At 37.8% G+C, this 19,934-nt stretch overlaps 1 protein-coding gene across 2 annotated transcripts in view; it reads left to right on the top strand.

Annotated features, from left to right (window-relative positions):
* The first annotated feature begins 13,993 nt into the window (after positions 1-13,993).
* The window catches only part of NUP107 (nucleoporin 107), a 39,631-nt gene continuing 33,690 nt past the window's right edge, over positions 13,994-19,934 (top strand). Inside the window, exons 1-5 of one of the 2 annotated variants that reach the window (XM_045829380.1) lie at positions 13,994-14,098; positions 15,726-15,817; positions 16,317-16,403; positions 17,044-17,159; positions 19,295-19,439. In XM_045829380.1, the coding sequence (XP_045685336.1) occupies positions 14,091-14,098; positions 15,726-15,817; positions 16,317-16,403; positions 17,044-17,159; positions 19,295-19,439 (448 nt within the window). In that variant the 5' untranslated portion in view covers positions 13,994-14,090. Of the gene's footprint in view, positions 14,099-15,725; positions 15,818-16,316; positions 16,405-17,016; positions 17,160-19,294; positions 19,440-19,934 lie in introns of those variants that run through there. The other variant, XM_045829381.1, reaches the window with a different exon arrangement.

Genomic DNA, 19,934 nt, shown 5'->3' with positions numbered 1-19,934 from the left:
GGAGAGCTACATGGCTGGCAGGAAAAAAATGAGTATCTTTCCCTACTGAAAATGAAGTGCATAATATTAAAGTAACACTTTGCCAACGGTAATAAACAATATCCCAGGAAGGAGTAATGGTAGAACTAGAGTTAACCAAGCCAGCTCGTAGGTTGCTTGGGTCTGGAACCATGAAGTAAATAGGGTTGGAGCTGTGATGAGAGGGAGAGCCCAAGAAATTTTTAAAAGAAATAACTGGAAAATTGGTTAATGGCTTAGATGCAGGGGCTGAAGGAAAAGGTGAAATAATCTGATTTTATTAGAACCAGAGAGATTGAGCATCGGCGATGATAAAAAAGCCTGGAAGGAATCAGTTTTTACTGCATGATTGAACAAATTTTTTGGTAAGACAAAGTCTATGTTAAGGGAAATATTTTTATGAGTATCTTTCGGGGGAGAGGCTATGTTAACAGTTAGTTGGAACTTGAAGTCACTGATATATACAGGTGGCAACTGAAACCACGAATGTGAGTGAAACTATTTTTATAAGGATTAAGCATGGAGAAAAAAATAGTACAGCCTGGCCTAAGTGGGCTGGGAGTGGGGAGGTGAGGGTTATAGAATGAGGACTGATAGTACAAAGGCAAGGGCAGACAAGGCAGCAGATAGCCTTCTGAAGCCTGAGAATACAGCATCTTTGATAGCAAGGAGCAAGATAATGTTCCCCTCTTACATGCTATCGGCCAGCAGTAATTTCATTCTCCTGACATGTCATAATGAATATCTGTCCCTGTATATACTTCTTAGTGGAGAACTGGCTGCTAATCTAAGATAAAAGGATAGCTTTGGAAATACTGCCCTCTAATTAGTACCAAGTCTATGGATATCTGTAGGGACTAGAAAGTCTGTTTCAGTGCCAGTGTTGACAAACTTCAAATTCAGCTGCACCAAGGCCACAAGACATCTTTCAAATACATGTCATTGAAACATTTCTCCACATACCTTTCCAATAATATGAATATTTTTGGTCCTCTCATTTTTCTTAAATGGAAGTGTCGGCGAGGCCTTGCTCCCTCCAGCGGCTCTCAGACAATCCATTCCTTGCTGCTGCTTTTCTTGGCATTAGGCCACAGTCACTCCAAGCTCTGCCTCTCTTCCTATCTGTGTGTGTTTTATCTCTCAGGTCTAAGGACATTAGTTATGGCAGGTAGGGCCCCTCAGGGCAATCCAGGGTCTTCTCAAGAACCTTAACCACACCTGCTAAGACCCTTTTTAAAATAAAAGTAACATTCATAGGTTTGGGCACTAGGATGTGGACATACCTTTGGGGGACATCAGCCCACCACATGGTATTCTACTAATTTTGCAGTAACAAAGACTAATAATGTAAGTCTACACTAGAATAACCTAAAACATGCTGAATTGAATCAGACCTAGTGGGTTCCCTAAAGAGATTCCACCTAGGTAGGAAACCCTCAGTATTAAGCTACTCTTCAGAGATTCTTCTGAGGGAAGCTAGAATCGGGTAAAACTTCAGGAGTCAACAGAGGTCCAGTCTGGGCTAGTTCCACAATTCCAGAATCAGTGTCCAAGGAATGCGATGGTAACCATTATCCTACTGAATTACCTTCCATGTGTGTTAGCATACATCCTGTCTACCATGAATATTTTCTATTTTTCAGCGATGACACAAATTTCCTCCTGCTGAGTGATATAAATATCAAACTTTATTTGTTTTTCATCTTCAGACAAGCGGGCTTTTCCTCCACTCACCCCCCACCTTTAAACAGACATGTGATTTATATTAAAAGAAAATAAGTGCTGTGAAACCAGTGTCATGATTTAGATTTTACTTAACTTCTGCAGTGAATTGAATGTTTTATTACTCTGGTTTTTATTTTAGAAATGGGAGTAATGGACAGGCACAAAAATTAAATGATAAAATTGCATTTGGTTAGAATGAAGTACATTGAACATTCAATCAAATTGATTAATTCAACACAATGGGTGTGAAGTGTTTTTTTAATATTTGTGAGTACGCCCTACACCCTAGGAGGTGAGGTTTCTGTCATTGGATCATCTCCAAAGTGGCCTTGATATAAGGAGATGGTGATCATCTGTGTGGTTTTCAGGTCTAAGACACATGTTCCCAGAAGTCGGTTCAGCCATCCTGTCCTAGAACTATTCTGGAAATAGTTTTCACCTCTTCACTCATTCATTCCCTTGAGTTTTCTGACTTCAATAAAATATGACTTGGATTGTACAAGACTTAACTGAAGAGTTAAGAGTATTTTTTTTATTAGACAAAAAATAATTCCTGAACTACATCTTGGACTCCTTGTAGAAACTGGACGAGCTGGTAATATTCAATGCCGGACTCTTAGTTTTTCAGAAACAGTCGCCACCAAGACACTTCATTCACCAATGCTGTCATAAAGGATGTCCCTAAAGAAGGAAGTGGTACCCACTACACATCCCTTCATCCTTCCACTCCGAATCAGTACAGCATAGTCCTGTGGTCAGGGCATTCTCCCCTTGGCAAGACGTAGCTAATACAGAATAGAGAATTAATGATTTTGTTACTCTAGGCCTCCTGCCAAGGCTCTCATTCAGGGACAGTACAGAGGGCAGGTCTCAGGATGTCATCCAAACAGGATAGGTGTAATTTGCCCTTGAAAGGGAACACAATTTGCAGTGCTCAGAGCTGCATCTCCCCAAGAGTCATCTACCCAAGGCTATTGCAGTGCAAGGAAGGAATTTTTAACTCCCTTGTTCATAAAACTCAGAGGAGCAGTAGAATTAGTCACAATTGACTCAACTTCTTTATATCATTTTGAAGAAAGAAAAAAATTTAGCAAGCAAAAGATTTTGACAGGTCTTGATCAGTACAGATGAACCATAAAACACCATATGAGTTGGACCAAAATATATTCATTATCTAGCCTTAAACCTGGTTTGACTCTAACCTCTTTTCTAAAGCAAAACAGTCTGTGGAATACTAGTAATTGTTACATAATTACTAACCTGTTGTTATTACACAGTAACAATCTGTGGTATCATTTCCATACACAGACTGTTTCTCTGCTCTCCTCTCCTGCTATCCTATCAAGGAAGAGAATCATGAAAGTTTAAGAAAGGTGTCACCCAGGTTCCCCAAGACCAATTAAAATAGGGAATGATGAAAGAAGAAAAACCACTAAATGGTAGCTTAATTCTTGGCTCTTCAGCATGATGTATCTATGAAAAAGACATTTCTAGATTGAACAATTCACAGGCTCTGATGGCTAGGAAGTAATAATACTAGTTACCATATCTTGGACCCCCTACTTTATGCCATCCACTGCACTAAGCGCTTATGTGTTTGTCTTAGCCTCCAAAACAATGCTATGAACTAGGGGCTTTTTTAGGACACTAATAGTGTCCTTTAATAGTGCTAATGGGTACATCAAGCAATAGAATGAAATATTCATTATAAACACTGGAAAAGTGAGGTTTTTGGGGGGGTTTTTGTTTGTTTTTGGCTGATATAAGTGAATACTTCAAAACCTCAAAAAAATCTGTAAGAATCATTCAGGAACTTAGAATGTGGCTTGATACAAGGTAAATATGCCAAAAATCAATAGCTCTTTTTCTCTATCCACAATAAGCACAAGTTGATACAGGGAAAAATATTTATGACAGGCAAAAACTATAAATGTCTCAAGGAATAAAGCCAACAAAGCTATTTATATAATCTTATTAAATGATATAAATCAAGATCTGAACAAATATATTCTTAAATGGGAAGACAATATAAAATAGCAATTCCATCAAGTTAACATTTAATGTAATATACCAGTTTGAATTTCAACTGGGTAAGGTTTTGAAATTGAAATTGTACTAAATGAACTTAAAGTTCAAGGATAAGAAGAAATGGCATTAACCAGTAGAGCAGAATTGAGCCCAGAAGCAGATGCCATTGTATAACAGAAGTTACTACAAAACAAAAATATATAGCAATATAATAGTATTTTGTAAATGATGCTTGTATAGTTATCAATCTGAAGAAAAAGTTCAATTCCTATATCATACAAAAATGCAGATACATTGAAAAAGTTCAAGCTATAAGTAAAGCAAAAATCATAGAAGCAAGTCTAAGACTGGAAGAGAAGTCTAGAAATAGGGTAGACCTTAGTTAATTCAAGACAGTCAAGCTATTTTAAAATTAAAATATTTTATATGAGTTAAATTGCTAAAATTAAAGAATATAGATTTAAAACTTGTTTGGGAAAACAAAAAGATTTTGGAAAACAAATAAAATAGGATTAATATCTATAAAATACAAATGGTTCTTAGAAATTGAAAACAATACCCCTCCCCCCAAAAAATGAAAGAAAGAGATAACTAAGCAGTTCAGAGAGAAGCAATTCTAGATGACCCATAAACATAAAAAGATGCTCAAATTAACTAGTCACAAGAAAGATGCAAAAAGCACCAAAGAACCAATACACAGGCAAACATTGCAAAGGATCCAGTACAATCCCAGAAGGGAGCTTGGAGGGCAAGAAATGAGTCATATATTGCTGCTGGTTGCTATCTGCTAATGTCTATTAAAATTCAGAATAAGCAAATCTGATCCAGTTATCCTATACCTGATAAGAGACCAAAGAAATGAAAGGATATATACTCAAGACTATTTAGTGACACACTGTACAAGCAAACGCAGAAATAGGATAAATGACTATCAATAAAGAATGATTGAATAAATTATGATTCATAGAACATTATGCAGCCATTAAAAATGACTTTCACGTTGCCCTGGCAGGGTGAGTCAGTTGGTTGGAGCACCATCCCATACACCAAAAGGCTGCCAGTTGATTCCCAGTCAGGGCACATACCTAGGTTGCAGGTTCCATCCCTGGAAGGGGTACAAATGGGAGGCAATCAGTTGATGTTTCTCTCTCAATAAGATAGATAGATATAGATACATCTCCCATTCTGCCTCTCTAAAATCAATAACAACGTATGCTCAGGTGAAACTTTTTAAAAATTACGTTCATGTTTAATTATTGACTTACAGCAGTGATTTTCAACTTTTTTTTTTAAAGCTTTGGTGAGGGAATTGAGAGATTCCATTATTTTTTTAAGATTTTATTTGTTTATTTTTAGAGAGGGAAAGGAGGGAGAAAGAGAGAGAGAGAAACATCAATGTGCGGTTGCTGGGGGCCATGGCCTGCAACCCAGGCTTGTGCCCGATTTTCAACGTTTTAACCTAATGGCACACATAACCTAATTACTAAAATTCTGCAGCACACCAAAAGTATATTTTATGGCTATCTGCCAAAAATAGGTATAATTTTGACTGATTTTAATAGTAGTAGTAGTAGTAATTACCTACCCTTTTTGCTTCAAAGTGACTTTTTGAAAAAATCAGGTACTGCCTGGCTGGTGTGGCTCAGTTGGTTGGGCATCATCCTACAAAGCATAATGTCGCCGGTTCAATTCCTCATCAGGGCACATGCCTGGGTTGTGGGGTTGGTCCCTTGTTGGGCACATACAAGAGGCAGCCTATTGATGTTTCTCACATCAGTGTTTCTCTCTGTCTCTCCCTCCTTTCCCCTCTCTCTAAAAATAAATAAATAAAATCTTTACTTTAAAAAGTTTGTTTTGAGAAATCAGTTGATTGTCTTATGGGAACTCCTTTGTACGTAACTATCTGCTTTTCTCTTGCTATAGTTAAGATTCTCTCTTTACCTTTAACCTTCGGCATTTTAATTATGATGTGTCTTGGTGTGGTCTTCTTTGGGTCCAACTTGTTGGGGATTCTCTGTGCTTCTTGCACTTATATGTTTATCTCCTTTGCCAAATTAGGGAAGTTTTCTTTTATTATCTTTTCAAATAAGTTTTCTATTTCTTGCTCTTCCTCTTTTCCTTCTGGCATCCCAGAGATTCAGATGTTGGTACATTTGGTGATACCCCAGAGACTTTCTATACTATCTTCTTTTTTTTTAATTCCTTTTTTCTTGCTATTCTAGTTGAATGCTTCTTTCTTCCATGTGTTCCAAATTGTTGATTTGAATCCCAGCTTCCTGCCCTTCACTATTGGTTCCCTGTAGATTTTTCTTTATTTTACTTAATGTAACCTTTATTTTTTCCTTTACATTGTTGCCATACTTAGTGAGTTCTTTGAGTATCTTGATCACCAGTGTTTTGAACTCTGCATGTGATAGGTTGAAGATAGGTTGTCTCCATTCATTTAGTTCTTTTTCTGGGGTTTTGTTCTGTTTTTTCTTTTGGGCCTTGTTTCTTTGTCTCTTCAATTTGGCAGCCTCCCTGTGTTTGTTTCTGTGTATTAGGTAGACCTGCTTTGACTCCCTGTCTTAGGAAGGTGACCTGTTGTAGAAAAGGCACCTGTAAATTGTGTGCAGTGGAGCCTTAGGTAGTCACAGGGAGGGGCAACCTGCTTCACCACTTTGTGTGTGGGGATGCCTTGGAGAGGGGATGGTGCTGTTACCTGGCTTCTGGAGGTTTGCCTGGCACTTGCCCTGTTTCCAGTCACTTCACCCACTCCCCATATGTGACTGGCACCCTTCCAGCTGTTGCCCTGGTGCTGAATCCCAGAGTGAGTGGGTTTGCATATCTTCTAAGGCCACGTGGGCCATTTAAGTGGAGTCTCCCGAAAATCCAGCAGTTTCTTCCTGTACCCCAGCACCCACTGGTTTTTACAGCCACATGTTATGGGGATTTATGTTTCTGGTGCTGGAACCCTGTGCTGTGTGGTTTGGCCTGGGACTGGGATTGCTCACTCCCAAGGTATCCCGATTTTTATCTACCACACACGATTGTGGGACCATCCAACCTGCTGCCACTGCCTCTCTCACCACACTGCTTCTCCTCACTTCTCTGCCTGTCTCCTTGTCTCTGCCCCTACTATCCATCTGGATGAATGTGGCTTCTTTAAATCCTTGGTTGTCAGACTTCCATACAGTTTGATTTTCTAACAGTTCTGGTATTATTTGTTTTGAGGTTTAGTTGTAATTCACTCTGTGGTTATATGAGGAGGTGAAGTATATTTACCTATGCCTCTATCTTGACCAGAAGTCGGATATTGAATGTTTTAAAAATTCTTACAGCACACTAGTAAAAATCACTGACTTAGAGGGATTTCTATGAGGTATTGAAAGTGAACAAAGCAAAATACAGAGGAGAATTGTGTTGTGCGTGTGTGTATTACACAAACCTGGGAAAGAACTGAAGGAAACATGCGTACCAGTTTTTTAGTATGGTCATACAGGATGGTAGGGTGAGGAATTTAGAGAGATTTTAGTAGGTGGGAGAAGCAAAGCAAAAATACAGGGATTGAGGGGAAAAAGGAGCAAAAACTATAGAGAATCTTCATTGTCAGTAGCACTAAATATAAATATTAGAAGCTATATTATATATACCTATAATATTATTGTATGTAAAATATGAATGTAAACATGGGAGGTAGTGTACAATTATAAAAATTACTGTGCTAACAGTAGTAATGTGGATGACTTTTGAATCATTTTTCCCTAATATTGTTGTGTTATCTTTACATAAAAAGAAATTTAACAAAATTTAAGTCTTTATCATTTTAACTTCATACTTAAATCAGAAAAAAGAAATCATCATTAAAAAAGCCAAAAGAGTTTAGCTTTCTTTTATTTATGTATTTACTTATTTTTTGTCCTCACCCAAGGACATTTTTTCATTGCTCTTAGAGAGAGGAAGAGAGAGAAAGAAACATCAATGTGAGAGAGAAACATCAATTGGTTGCCTCCCATACGTTCCCAGGCCAGGGATCAAACCTGCAACCTAGATATGTGCCCTGACTGGGAATCGTATCCAAAACCCTTCAGTTATTGGACGGTGCTCCAACTGAGCCACAGCAGCCAGAGCTAGCTTTCTTTTATTGCCTGAAATTCAACCCTTTTATACAGCTATAAAACTTCAGTGGATCTTGTGAAGGACAAAGATGCAGAAAGACTCCCCTAGGATGGCAGGCCAGTTTCCTAAAGATGAAGCCCAATCATTTAAAAATTGCAAATAGGAAGCCAGGATGGATTTTGAAGCACATATTTACCTAATTCCCCTTTGCTGCATAGACTCAAGCTTCCAGACAAGTTTCAAGGGCAATGTTCAAGACAGACACAGCTTTTTCTTGGCGTTATACTGTCAATGCTTACATTCTATGATTTTATACTTTAAATGTACTTCTATTTATAGAATCTGCATAGTTTGCTCTTATATGTCAATATGTTTATAGCTCAATACAAACATACTCAAAGTATTTTAAAAATGAGTTTCTGCTCTTTATTTATGAAATAAATATACTTTATTTTTAATCATTAAAATAACACCTTGAAAATTCTGTTGTTAAAAAATAGGTTCATAGCATCATGCATGCTGTATCATCTTAAGGATACATTTTTATAGATCCTCTAATGCAGGGGTGTCACATTCATTTTCACTAGGGCCCACATCAGGCTGGCGGTTGCCTTCAAGAGGGCCAAATGTAGCCCTGGCTGGTGTGGTTCAGTGGATTGAGTGCCAGCCTGAAAATCAGGGGGTCACTGGTTTAATTCCCAGTCAGGGCACATGCCTGGGTTTCGGGGCAGGTCCCCAGTCGGGGGCGCGTGAGAGGCAACTACACATTGATGTTTCTCTCCCTCTCTTTCTCTCTCCCTCCCCCTCTGTCTAAAAATAAATAAATAAAATCTTTTTTTTAAAAAAGGGCCAAATGTAATTTTAGGACTGTATAAATGTAAGCTACTCCTTCACAGTTAAGTGAGAGCTCTGCACCAAGTAGAAACAAGGTGCTGGGCCAGATAAAACAAGGTGGAGGGGCTGGATTCAGCTTGTGGGCCTTGTGTTTGCCACCTGTGCTCTAATAGGAAGGTATTTACTTATAGACAAAACTATATATATATGGTAATTATCCATTTGGATTTTTTACATTGCTTCTCAAAAGGTTATTTAGCCAGATAATGATGTGTGTTTGTTTCCCTTTGTTCTTTCCCCCCCCCGCCTTCTTCTACCTCTCTCGGTATGCAAGCAGCACATGCCTCCCATCTGCAGCCACACTGAGGTCTGGACATGACCTGCATTAGGTGAAGTGGGTTGAAGAATGAATGTCTTCATCTGTATTCTTAGCATCACAGAAGCCACCCTTCTGGATTCTTGTCCAAACCTTAGAAAAGAGGAGAAAACCCCCACTAAGTGTGAGTTGAATTTCCTGCCTTCAACCCACCAAACCACGCAGGATGAGGACTCAGTCAGAATGATGACTACATAAAAAAAATTAATGTGACTTTTCTTACCCAGCCAGATTTATGGGGTAAGGTACATGCTAGCTACCTTCTTTTCATGATAAAACCTAAACAGTATAAATCGTGCTATTTAGCGAAAACAGAACAAAACAAGAGACCCAATAAATCATTTTTCAGAAATGCAAATGTGTGTTTGATTTACAGAATTTCTATGCCAAGCAGAGAAATATGTGAAAACAGCAAGGTAAAATGCACAAGCTGCAATAATAGTTTTGTGGTTTAGCTGGAGAATGTGTTATATCAACAGAAAATAATGATTTTAGTTTTTCAGTTGCCCCAAGATCATTTCCACTATTGATGAGGACTGAGATGTCTGTAAAGAGTAGTCATTGAATTAATTTATTTGTCTGGCAAACTTTTTGTCAGCAGATTCCTCACTACCTGGAAAATGTCATTAACTACTCTGTGCTAAGATACTAGAAGCACAAACCACAATGAAACCTATATTGAGCTCTTACTTAAGTTAGACTTCTATGAAGCAATAACATACTTCAGAGTTCATGTTGAAAATCTTCCAAATATCAGTGTTTAAATCACAATCCAGCACTAAAAGAGTAACTTGAAATTACAGTTTTACATTTCACCATTTTATTTTCCTCTTCAATTTGATCACAATTTGAAAAAAGAGGAGAAAGAAGCTATAATATAAATTATTTGAGGATTCTTCCTGTTTTTAAGATCCACCAGGTTAAGATGACAAAGAAACCTTTTAAAGTGGTAGAGAGTACTTGAAGTATCTGTATATGGTAGAATATAAAATAAATAAACATAAATTCAATCTGATTATACAAATGTAGATACTCTTTCTAGAATATTTTTTGAGAAATTAAATGCAGTTGTGCTGATTGGAAATAACCTACTCATTCAAGAAAAATTTGAGCACCCACCAAGTGACAAAAGGTAGAGGTGGATAAAACAGGTGTGGCCCCTGCCTTCTTGAAGCTGAACAAAAGAGCAAACACGTTGAATATTTACTACATGTGGTGCATTATAATGATAGTCAATGTTTACTGAGTGATTATTATATACCAAACACTGTTCAGAGTGATTTTTATATATTACTTCACTTAGTCCTCACAATAAATCTTTGAGATAGGTACTATTATTTCTGTTATACAAAAGTAAAGAGGTAATTGTCCAAGGCTCCACCGAGTAAGTGTCGGAGCCAGGCAGTTTTTGTGTCTGTACCACCTTTCAAATTACTGTGTAAATATTATTTACTTGCCCATACAAACTTTTTGAAGATAATGCTCTTATTATCTCTATTTTACAGAAGAGGAAACAAATGCAGAGAGGTGAAATAACTCACCCAGTATGAACTGACCAATATCCTACCCACTGTACCACGCTATAGTGCTTTACTGGGAAGATAGACAACCATGTGTCAACCAGGGTCCACATTTAACTTTGACCCCATTTGACCTTGGAGTAGGCATTTCTCCTCAAACCAGACCCCACCACCACCACCACCCCTCCCTCTCATTTGCCAACCTCACGAAAAAAGTCCTATCTGAAAAGACAATGTACTCAATCAACAGCTTCCTTCTATTATCATCACAACTACATTCTTTCCTAGAGTCATGTAAGTGTCTCAATGAGTCCTTCCATTAGCCTTTTTCCTATACATGAAGTCCAAGTAAAACATCCATACCTTGGAGGGCACACACAGTTTACACTCCACACTTAAATATTTTTATTCCTCTGTGATTCATACACTTCTTCTTCTTCTTGAAATGTAACCTTTTTTTCCCTATCATTTTGCTGCCTGATCTGGATTAAATCCAAATCTTCCAGATTCCTCCTAAAATATATTTAAAGCTCAGTTTTGCTTCACGTCACTGACGTTTAACCATTTTGAAATATCACTGGCCCTGGCTGGTGTGGCTCAGTGGATTGAGTGCTGGCCTATGAGTATGAAGATCACTGGTTGGACTCACAGTCAGGGCACATGCCTGGGTTGCAAGCCAGATCCCCAGTTTGGGGTGTGCAAGAGGTAATTGATCTATGTATCTCTCACATAGAGATGTTTCTCTCCTTTTCTTCCTCCCTTCCCCTCTCTCTAAAGATAAACTAAAAATAAATCTTAAAAGAAGAAATATCACTGCTACTTATGCATAACAGTGTGTCAGAATTTTATTCTCATTACCAAGCTCTGATACATCTTGAACAGAAACCAAATTAAATAAAAAATAATTTGGGGATAATTTTGTATTATATATGCCTCTATGTGACTAATATATGTGCATATATATAGCTTATTTATAAAAATATATAGTTATATTTATAGCATATATGACTAAAATATAGTCATATGACTAAAACATTGCCTTGTATAACAATGTGAATGTATTTAATGTCACTGAACCACACACTTAAAAAATGGCTAAAATGGTAAGTTTTATGTTGTATTCATGTTACCACAGATTAAAAAAAAATAAAAGAGCTCTGGCTGATGTGGCTCAGTGGATTGAGTGCTGACCTGTGAACCAAAGGGTTGCCAGATGGATTCCCAGTCAGGGCACATGCCTGGGTTGCAGGCCAGGTCCCCAGTAGGGGTGCCCGAGAGGCAACCACACATTGATGTTTCTCTCCCTCTCTCCCTCCCTTCCTGATCTCTAATAAATAAATAAAATCTTTTTAAAAAAGAAGAATTATTTTAAGAACATAATGGCCAAATTTTATTTGGTAATTACAATAGTGATTTAAAATATTCATGCATTCCATGTTATGGTCAATTATGTTTGAATAGGTAAGCTTACATTATTTTTTCCTTAGTGAATTTCCTTTCTCCCCATAATCTTATGATCTAGTACTATTGTTACACCCAAAAAAGAAACTGAGGCACACACTTGCACCCAACGTCACATAGCTAGTAAGTGGTCGAGCTGGGTTGTGACTCGAGGCAATTCAGCCCTCAAGTCTGAGCTTTTGACCCCTTTTCTCTATTGCTTTTTTAAAAATTTATTTTATTTTTTAAAGACTTTATTTATTTATTTTTAGAGAGGGGAAGGGAGGGAAAAAGAGAGGGAGATAAACAATGATATGGGAAAGAAGCATGATGGGTTGCCTAGCGCACAACCCAGGCATGTGCCCTGATTGGGAATCAAACTAGTGTCCCTTTGTTTCACGGATGATGCCCAACCCATGGAGCCACACCAGGCAGGACCAGGGCAACAGTTCTTTCCCAGATCTTTTCTCTAGCTTCTTAACAATTCTGTGAGCTCCTGGTAGGCTTCTAGTAAAATCCCTGTCACTGAACCCAAAAACCCTAAAAATAAAGCTAGAATGTATACAGTATGCACCACACAAGAAGTTACTCCAAGTACTTGTAAAGAATTCCACCCTGGCTGGCATAGCTCAGTGTATTGAGCGCGGGCTGCAAACCAAAGTGTCACAGGTTCCATTCCCAGTCAGGGTACATGCCTGGGTTGCAGGCCATGACCCCTAGCAACCGCACATTGATGTTTCTCTGTCTCTATCTCCCTCCCTTCCCTCTCTAAAAAGAGATAAATAAAATCTTGTTTAAAAAATCAATGAATATATTTTGAAATACTTTAGGGTAGTGTAATGTTTATACCTACTCATTGAATGTATCAAAAATGAACCCGAGGGTACTTCTCAGCAAGTGTTCTCTCTTTGCATATGAACTGAACATCGGGCCACTTCTTCGCCTAAAACCGCTCTTTCTTTTTATCGTGTGGATTATGGCCGATCACTTCAAGTGCATTATATGGATAAAACGCACTGGAACTCAACTGCCAGGAAACGCATGGCAAGAACCTGAATCACTGGCTCACACTTTGAATAAACGTGTCATGGCACTGACAAGAATCATTAGGCTCACAATTCACTTTCCATAGAGAACAAGTGCACTTTTGTACAGGAAAATTAGGAGACAGGAAGAATGACAGAGCACCAGGGTGGGACCGCTCAGCAGGTTACTAAAGGAGGAGAAAAATCACCACTTTGATGACGACTTTGTGTACTGTCCTTTGGCATCTAGTTTTTAATCCTCACAAGAGCTCTAAAATAAAGGCATAATCTCCTTTCCACAGATAAGAAATCTGCGGTTGCAGAGCCTACAAGGAGACCAAAGCCATGTTGTCTCAGCGGGAAAAAGGTATGAAAAAGCCTTCGCAGAACAGTTTCCCAGGATTAGAGCAGAATGTAAATGCCTATGACAAAACTTCGACTGATTCCCTCAAGGCCAGAATATACTACATTTTTTGTCTATTGGCACTTTGAAATACAGGGCAATTTCATCACCTTTTACGTTTTTTAAGGCATGTGATGCTTTTCTCCTTAATAGGGAAACAAACCAAGTAGGGATCAAATAGCCGTTATGGAAAACAATTTCAAAAACTGTAGGCTCTTTCTCACATGGAATACTAGGAAATGACTTCACGTTTTTTCTAAACTACCAGGATACGTAAGTTTCACAGAAGGAAAACAGGCGCCTGGACTACGCGCACAAATGCCAGTCAAGCAAAGTGGCGCCCCGCAGCAAGGATAAACCCTGCCAAGCCCCGCCCCCTGCTCCGCGAGCCCCGCGCGATCCTGAAAGTGCACACCTTCGCGCTTGCGCAGATCAGACCTCCGACTGTAGGCGGAAGTTGTCTCTTCCTCTGCTTCCCCCGCCCCCCGCCCTTTTCTCTACGGCAACTTAGCGAGAACACACTTCCGGGTCGAAGGGTTTGCTTCCGGAGAGCGGGAAGGCTGAAACGAGGTAGCTAAATTAATACCAAATTTACAAGGTTCTCGGTGGAGAAAGCTGTGGCCATGGACAGGTCAGTTCTGGTGGTGACTGCGGGGCTCAGACACTTGTCCCTCCTACTTGGCAAACCGAAACAAGGGGAACCGAGCTCCCAGAGAAGGCTAGGGAGGGCGTGGGTGCTTATTCCTAGGACTTTTCCAGGGCTGGGAGGCTCTGAAGCTGATAGAAGAAAGACCGCTTGTGTGGAAGAGCGATGCGGAAAGATAATTTCCTGCATTCCCACGGCGGCTCTGATCTATCGAGCCTTTTAAAAACATTTTTCGTTGCTGAGGTGGGCGGGGTAGGCGGTGGCGCGGCTTGTGAGATGCTGAATGACCGGCCGGAGATCACAAAGCCAGTCGATAACGGAACTAGGACTCTCATCTCAGACTTTCTGATTACAAGTTACAACATCAAATAGTTATTGAATGGAGTTTTTCTATGACCCTAACGCTGTGGTAGCCGTCTGCAACAAAAATGAGTTATTCAAGTTTCTTGGCCTTGGGGGATTCGTTGTGTAGTGGAGGAATCGTACAGGCAGTTTTGTACAGCTCTGTGGGAAAAGAAATCCAAGCAATTAAGTCCCCCTGCCACAGGGAGGTATCGGGAAGACCTCTCAATGGAGATAACTTGCTAGTCGGTCTTTGAATAATATAGTATCCAAGATTGAATGCCCTAAACACTTTAAATATATTATTAGCTAATTTAATTTTCGTAACAGTCCTGTAAGGAGAGGTGTTATGATCGTCCTGTCATAGATAACACTGGAACTAAAAGGGGTTAAAGAACTTGGTCAAAGTTAGGAAGCTAATAAATAGAAGAACCAAGTTGCCAACCTGGATCTGTGTGTCTCCCGACTCTGGAAGGCTGGCGGACGAGTTAGTGTTCAGGTGCACCAAGGGATCAAATGTTCTCTGTAAAATACGTGCAAAGCTGTATGGATATGAAAGTGCATGCTTTGCGTAGGTAAATGGTTGAATGTATGTGTTTGTATGGGAGAGATGTTTGTGGCTGTAAAGCTAAACTGATAAGCTGGAGTCAGATTGTAGAAGCCATGGTAGGAAATTTGGACTTGATTCTGTAAGTGGAAGAAAAGCACATTAGATTATTTTCTTAAAGTACAGGTCTCTTAATTCACACAGTTTATTTTCTAGACCTTGAGCTGAGAATGATAGATGATCAGAAGCATTGTGACTACAATTGTGCTGAGATGGGAGACACCCTTAGTGTACTACAGTTCCTTTTTACTTAGCCTCCTATCTTACTATGATTAGAAGTATTTTGGAGACTACAGAGAACCCTTTTAAGAGATAGCTCCTACAATTTTAGGGAATTCCTTAATCTAACGGGAAAAATTTATCTTCATGAAGCAATTATTTAATATAGATTCCAAGTGTTAACATAATTGCAAAGGAGAAAAATAAACTGAATGCTAGAAAGTCAAAGAAGCCTTTGTGCAGGCAATATTTAAGCAGGACTTTGAGGGATAGGCAGGATTTGGAGCTGGAAGGGTATTGTCAACAAAAAGAGCAAAGACGTGACTATTAAAATGACGTAGACCTTGACTGACTGAGGGTCCTTTGCTCCAGTCATTTTTATAACGTTCTTTGCAAATGCTACATTCTTGTTTCACTCACATGAGCTTGGTTATGCTGTTTTAGGAGTGGCTTTGGAGAGATGTCATCCCCTGTGATCCGGGAGGCAGAGGTGACACGGACTGCACGGAAACAGAGTGCTCAAAAAAGAGTTTTAAATATCCTTTGCATTTTAAGCATCATTATAAAAATTGCAGCATGTTTGAAATAAGGATTACAGGATTTTCTTTTTATGAGCAGTGTTAAACATTAGGTGTAATAATAAAGTGCTGCAGAAATTAATTTTTTTGAATCCTCAGATATATTACTTGGTAAATAGCCTGTAATTCAATGAGATTAAGATTTATGTCTTCCTGAAAAACTAGGATATTCCATTACTACTACCATACTGTGGTTAGCTTCTGCTGAGATTAGGTATCCTTTATTAATTTGAAATGTGACTAAGAACTCTTAGTTCAGTGGGTAGTAATCTAAGACTGATACCTGAGAACTTAAATGGTAGAAAGACTTATTTACTCTTCACATAGAAAAAATGATAGATATAAAATACCTTGCCCTTGAAAAACATACTCATATATTTTATATAGGGTAAGTATAGTTAATTCTAACATTAATGGTGTCTTTTCTATATGGAAAACTTTTCTTAACTTCCTGCAGTTCGGGCATCCCAAGATGAAATTTTTGCTAATACCACACCAAGAAATCAGGTTACCCCTCGAACTCCCAGCTCGTTTCGACCACCTTGTAAGATTTTTTTGCTTTTAAAGCATTTAGTAGTAGTAGTAGTAGCTAATACTCATAATACACATAATAAATAATATTTGGTTGCAATATCAATAATTAAGAACAAGTAAAATGGTTGCAGTTGCTATTTGTTGAACTCTATACTTTATGTAAATAATACAATAATTAACGATGTAGATATTATCTCGGTTTTACCAAAACTGAAAGTGAGACTTGGAGAAGTTAATTAATGCTGATAACATAGCCAAGTAAGTATATAAGTCATGAAACCAAAATTCAAATAATGATCAGTTTACTCCAAAGCCCATTCCCTCTACACTATACTGCCTCCTCAGTGTGTCATTTTATAAAATTAGAAGATCAACAATCCATTGACTCATTAGTGCTGATTTACTGCTCAGTTACAAGGAAAGCATCTCTATTTGCAGTAAAATTTTTCTTGATGGGCTCAAAAGTGCCAAAATAAGTTAAAATACTCTTATTGTGGAAATGTTAATATGTAAAGTATTTATTTAGTTATAATCAAAGTAATTGAAAACTGAAGATTATTTGTTCTTTATTGTTTATTTGCTTGTTTGTTCTCTTTTCATAATCAATGCTCATGCACTCTGGATTCTTTTTGCTAACTTATCATTTGTAGTTACTCCACCAAACCGAAGCTTACCCAGGCAGCCAGATGTTTCCTGCATTCTCGGAACAGGAGGGAGGTCTCCCTGGGTTACACAGTCTTCAGGGTTCTTGGGAAATCTATCTATGGTAAGTAGAAAATAGTGCTGAAATTCTCTCCCTTTTATAAAAGTGTGATATGATGATCTTTAGGAATCACTAGAGTACATTATTTGAAATAGCAGAAACATATAAACTGTGATGTAGAATGATTTGACCTAGGTGTTTAAAATACTACAGAAAAAGAAAGAATTACACCTCACTGAGGAGAAGGAAAAAGAAGAATTTTGTTGGAAAAGTAGAGTATTAATAGGCACATTTAATTCCAAAAACAAGATAAAAACAATTCTATATTTGTCTCTGTACTTATTGAAAAGGCACAGATTTTTACATACATTTGAAATTGTCTAAACTTGGTGTTTTCTGAAGAGTGGTTTTCTGTGTTAAACCTTTCTTTGTCTTACAAGGTTAACTCAGTCTTTAAAATATTTATTGTAGACTGGTGGATTTATAGAGCATAACAACGGTCTGGTCATCGAACAATTTTACTCTGCTTATGAAACTGGTTTATTTTGGTACGCTGTATCTTGTACTTAAAAGATAAGTGAATTAACTGCCTCTGGGTTTAAGCAAATGATGACTTTTATTATTTACTGCTTCAGAACTACAAGATTAATAGTAACATTGTTACTCTCTTAAAGGCAGTAGTAGAATAAGTGTGTATTGATTATTATAAAATGTTTAGGAATTACTGTGTAGTTACATGCATTTTCTTGATTGCTTTGCTAGTTTTAATAGTTGACTGTAAGAGGTGGTCTTGGATATATAGGTTGCCCTGAAGAAAGTAAAGTTGCTACATTAATTTTACCATATCTGCCTATCAGGATTTGATTCTTATATTAATGATGATAAGTACCCAGAAGGGACTCAACCATTAATCAGTGTCTAACAGCTGAAGGTTAGTTCTCCTCAGCCCATGGTTACTATCTCATGAATACATAGGGTTCCAGCACCTGTCTTTAGCATTTTTCCTTGGGAGACTAATTTAAAAATACAGTTTTATTGTTCTTCATGCCTGGATTTTAAATAAAAGTGAATTTTTTAAAACTTTATTATAGGTATTTAAAAATACGTCAAAGCAGAATAGTAGCCTGAGTCCCATGTGCTTATTCCTCAGTTTCAGTAGTTCCCAATATATGGCTGATCCTGTTCCATCTATGCCCTCAGCATTTCCCCTATATTACTTTACAACTTTCAGGTTTCATAACCATTTCATCCATAAATATTTCAGTACATACCTTTGAGATATAGGGACACTTTCTGTAACATAAGCATAGTACAGGCATTGTTTTATTGCACTTTGCAGATAATTGCATTTTTTTATACAAATTGAAGGCCTTCCACCAGCAAAAAAAGTATGACTCACTGAAAGCTCAGATAATGGTGAGCATTTTTAGCAATAAAGTATTTTTTACTAAGGTATATGGCATTTTTTTTTAGACATAATGCCATTGCACACTTAATAGACTACAGCATAGTGCAGACATAACTTTTATATATACTGGGACACCCCAAAATTCATGTGACTCACTTTATGACTATATTTGCTTTATTGTGGTAGTCTGGAACCAAACCCACAGTATCTCTGTTAAACTATTAGCACATTTAAAATACCCTTATACACACACAGACTGTAACCCCTTTAATATTTCACATATCCACTGTATTTCTTATTATCTATTTCATTAAGTGTTTATATTTCCTCAGTTCTGTCAAATTTTTTAAGTTGGTTCAAATCAGGAACTAAACAGGGTCAACACATTGCATTTGCTTGATATATTTTTTAAGTTCCTCCCTCATCCTTTTTAAATTATCATTTATTGAAGAAACCAGGCCATTAGTCCAGTACAATTTCCTCAAAGGGAAAAACTGATGTGAAATTAGAACAGCAGGACTTCCTTATTTACCTAATAATATCAGCTTAAATATTGCAAAATGTGATCCTTATTGGCTTTTTTTTTAATATGGAATAGGTTAGGTAGTACAAAGAAGAAAACAATCACAAAAGCCCTACTTTTTTTTTTTTTTTTAACAAAATAGCCCCTGTGGCTCTCTCTTGAAAATGGAAAACATACGTAAGGTTAAAATAACTTAACAGTATTAATGTCTTTATTCACTCAATGGCAATAACTCCATTCCTTTTCTGTATGTTCCTTTTTTGTAAGGTAACTAATTTGGATGACAGTAATTGGACCGCTGCATTCTCAGCACAGCGTTCAGGGCTCTTCACACACACAGAGCCCCACGGTGTGACCGAAGACGTAACTCTCAGTGCTGTTATGTTACGTGAGGATGATCCTGGAGAAGCTGGTAAAATGGCTTTGAGCTTTGTTTGTAACAGAGGAGGTTGTCACTTTACTAAGGTCAGGGAAACTACCTCTTCCTGTTCTTGAATGTCATCATTAAATTTGTTGTTATTGTTGTTGTTAAGCTAATTAGCCTTGGTAGTGGCTAAGCCATTTGAGGTAGTAGCTCTGGAAGTTTAGAACTTCATCTTAGTTCTCAGTTGGGGGAACACGTTGCCGTTTGTCCTTTAGTGTAAATAGCAACCTGTTAGGTTTTTAGTAGACAGGTCTCTAATATTTTTATTATTTTCATATCTGTGCTGCTGAAAGAGCTTCTCTTTTTCTTTAGATTTAGTTTTTATCTAACACCGTTGACTTGTCTTTCTTTGGCCTGTTTGCTGATGCTATGTTTTCAAATAGTATTGAGATCTTTCTAATTTTAGGTTGGTTGTTACCATTTTCTTTTGGGGGAAGAAAGATTTTGCTTTTAGTATCTCTGTACCTACACATTATCACATAA

This window comes from Phyllostomus hastatus, unplaced genomic scaffold (genome assembly GCF_019186645.2).
Source record: "Phyllostomus hastatus isolate PE091 unplaced genomic scaffold, TTU_PhHast_1.1 phas_scaffold_93, whole genome shotgun sequence".
Lineage (NCBI taxonomy): Eukaryota > Metazoa > Chordata > Mammalia > Chiroptera > Phyllostomidae > Phyllostomus > Phyllostomus hastatus.
Note: the sequence above shows the minus strand (reverse complement) of the source record. Positions and strands in the feature narration are given on the sequence as shown.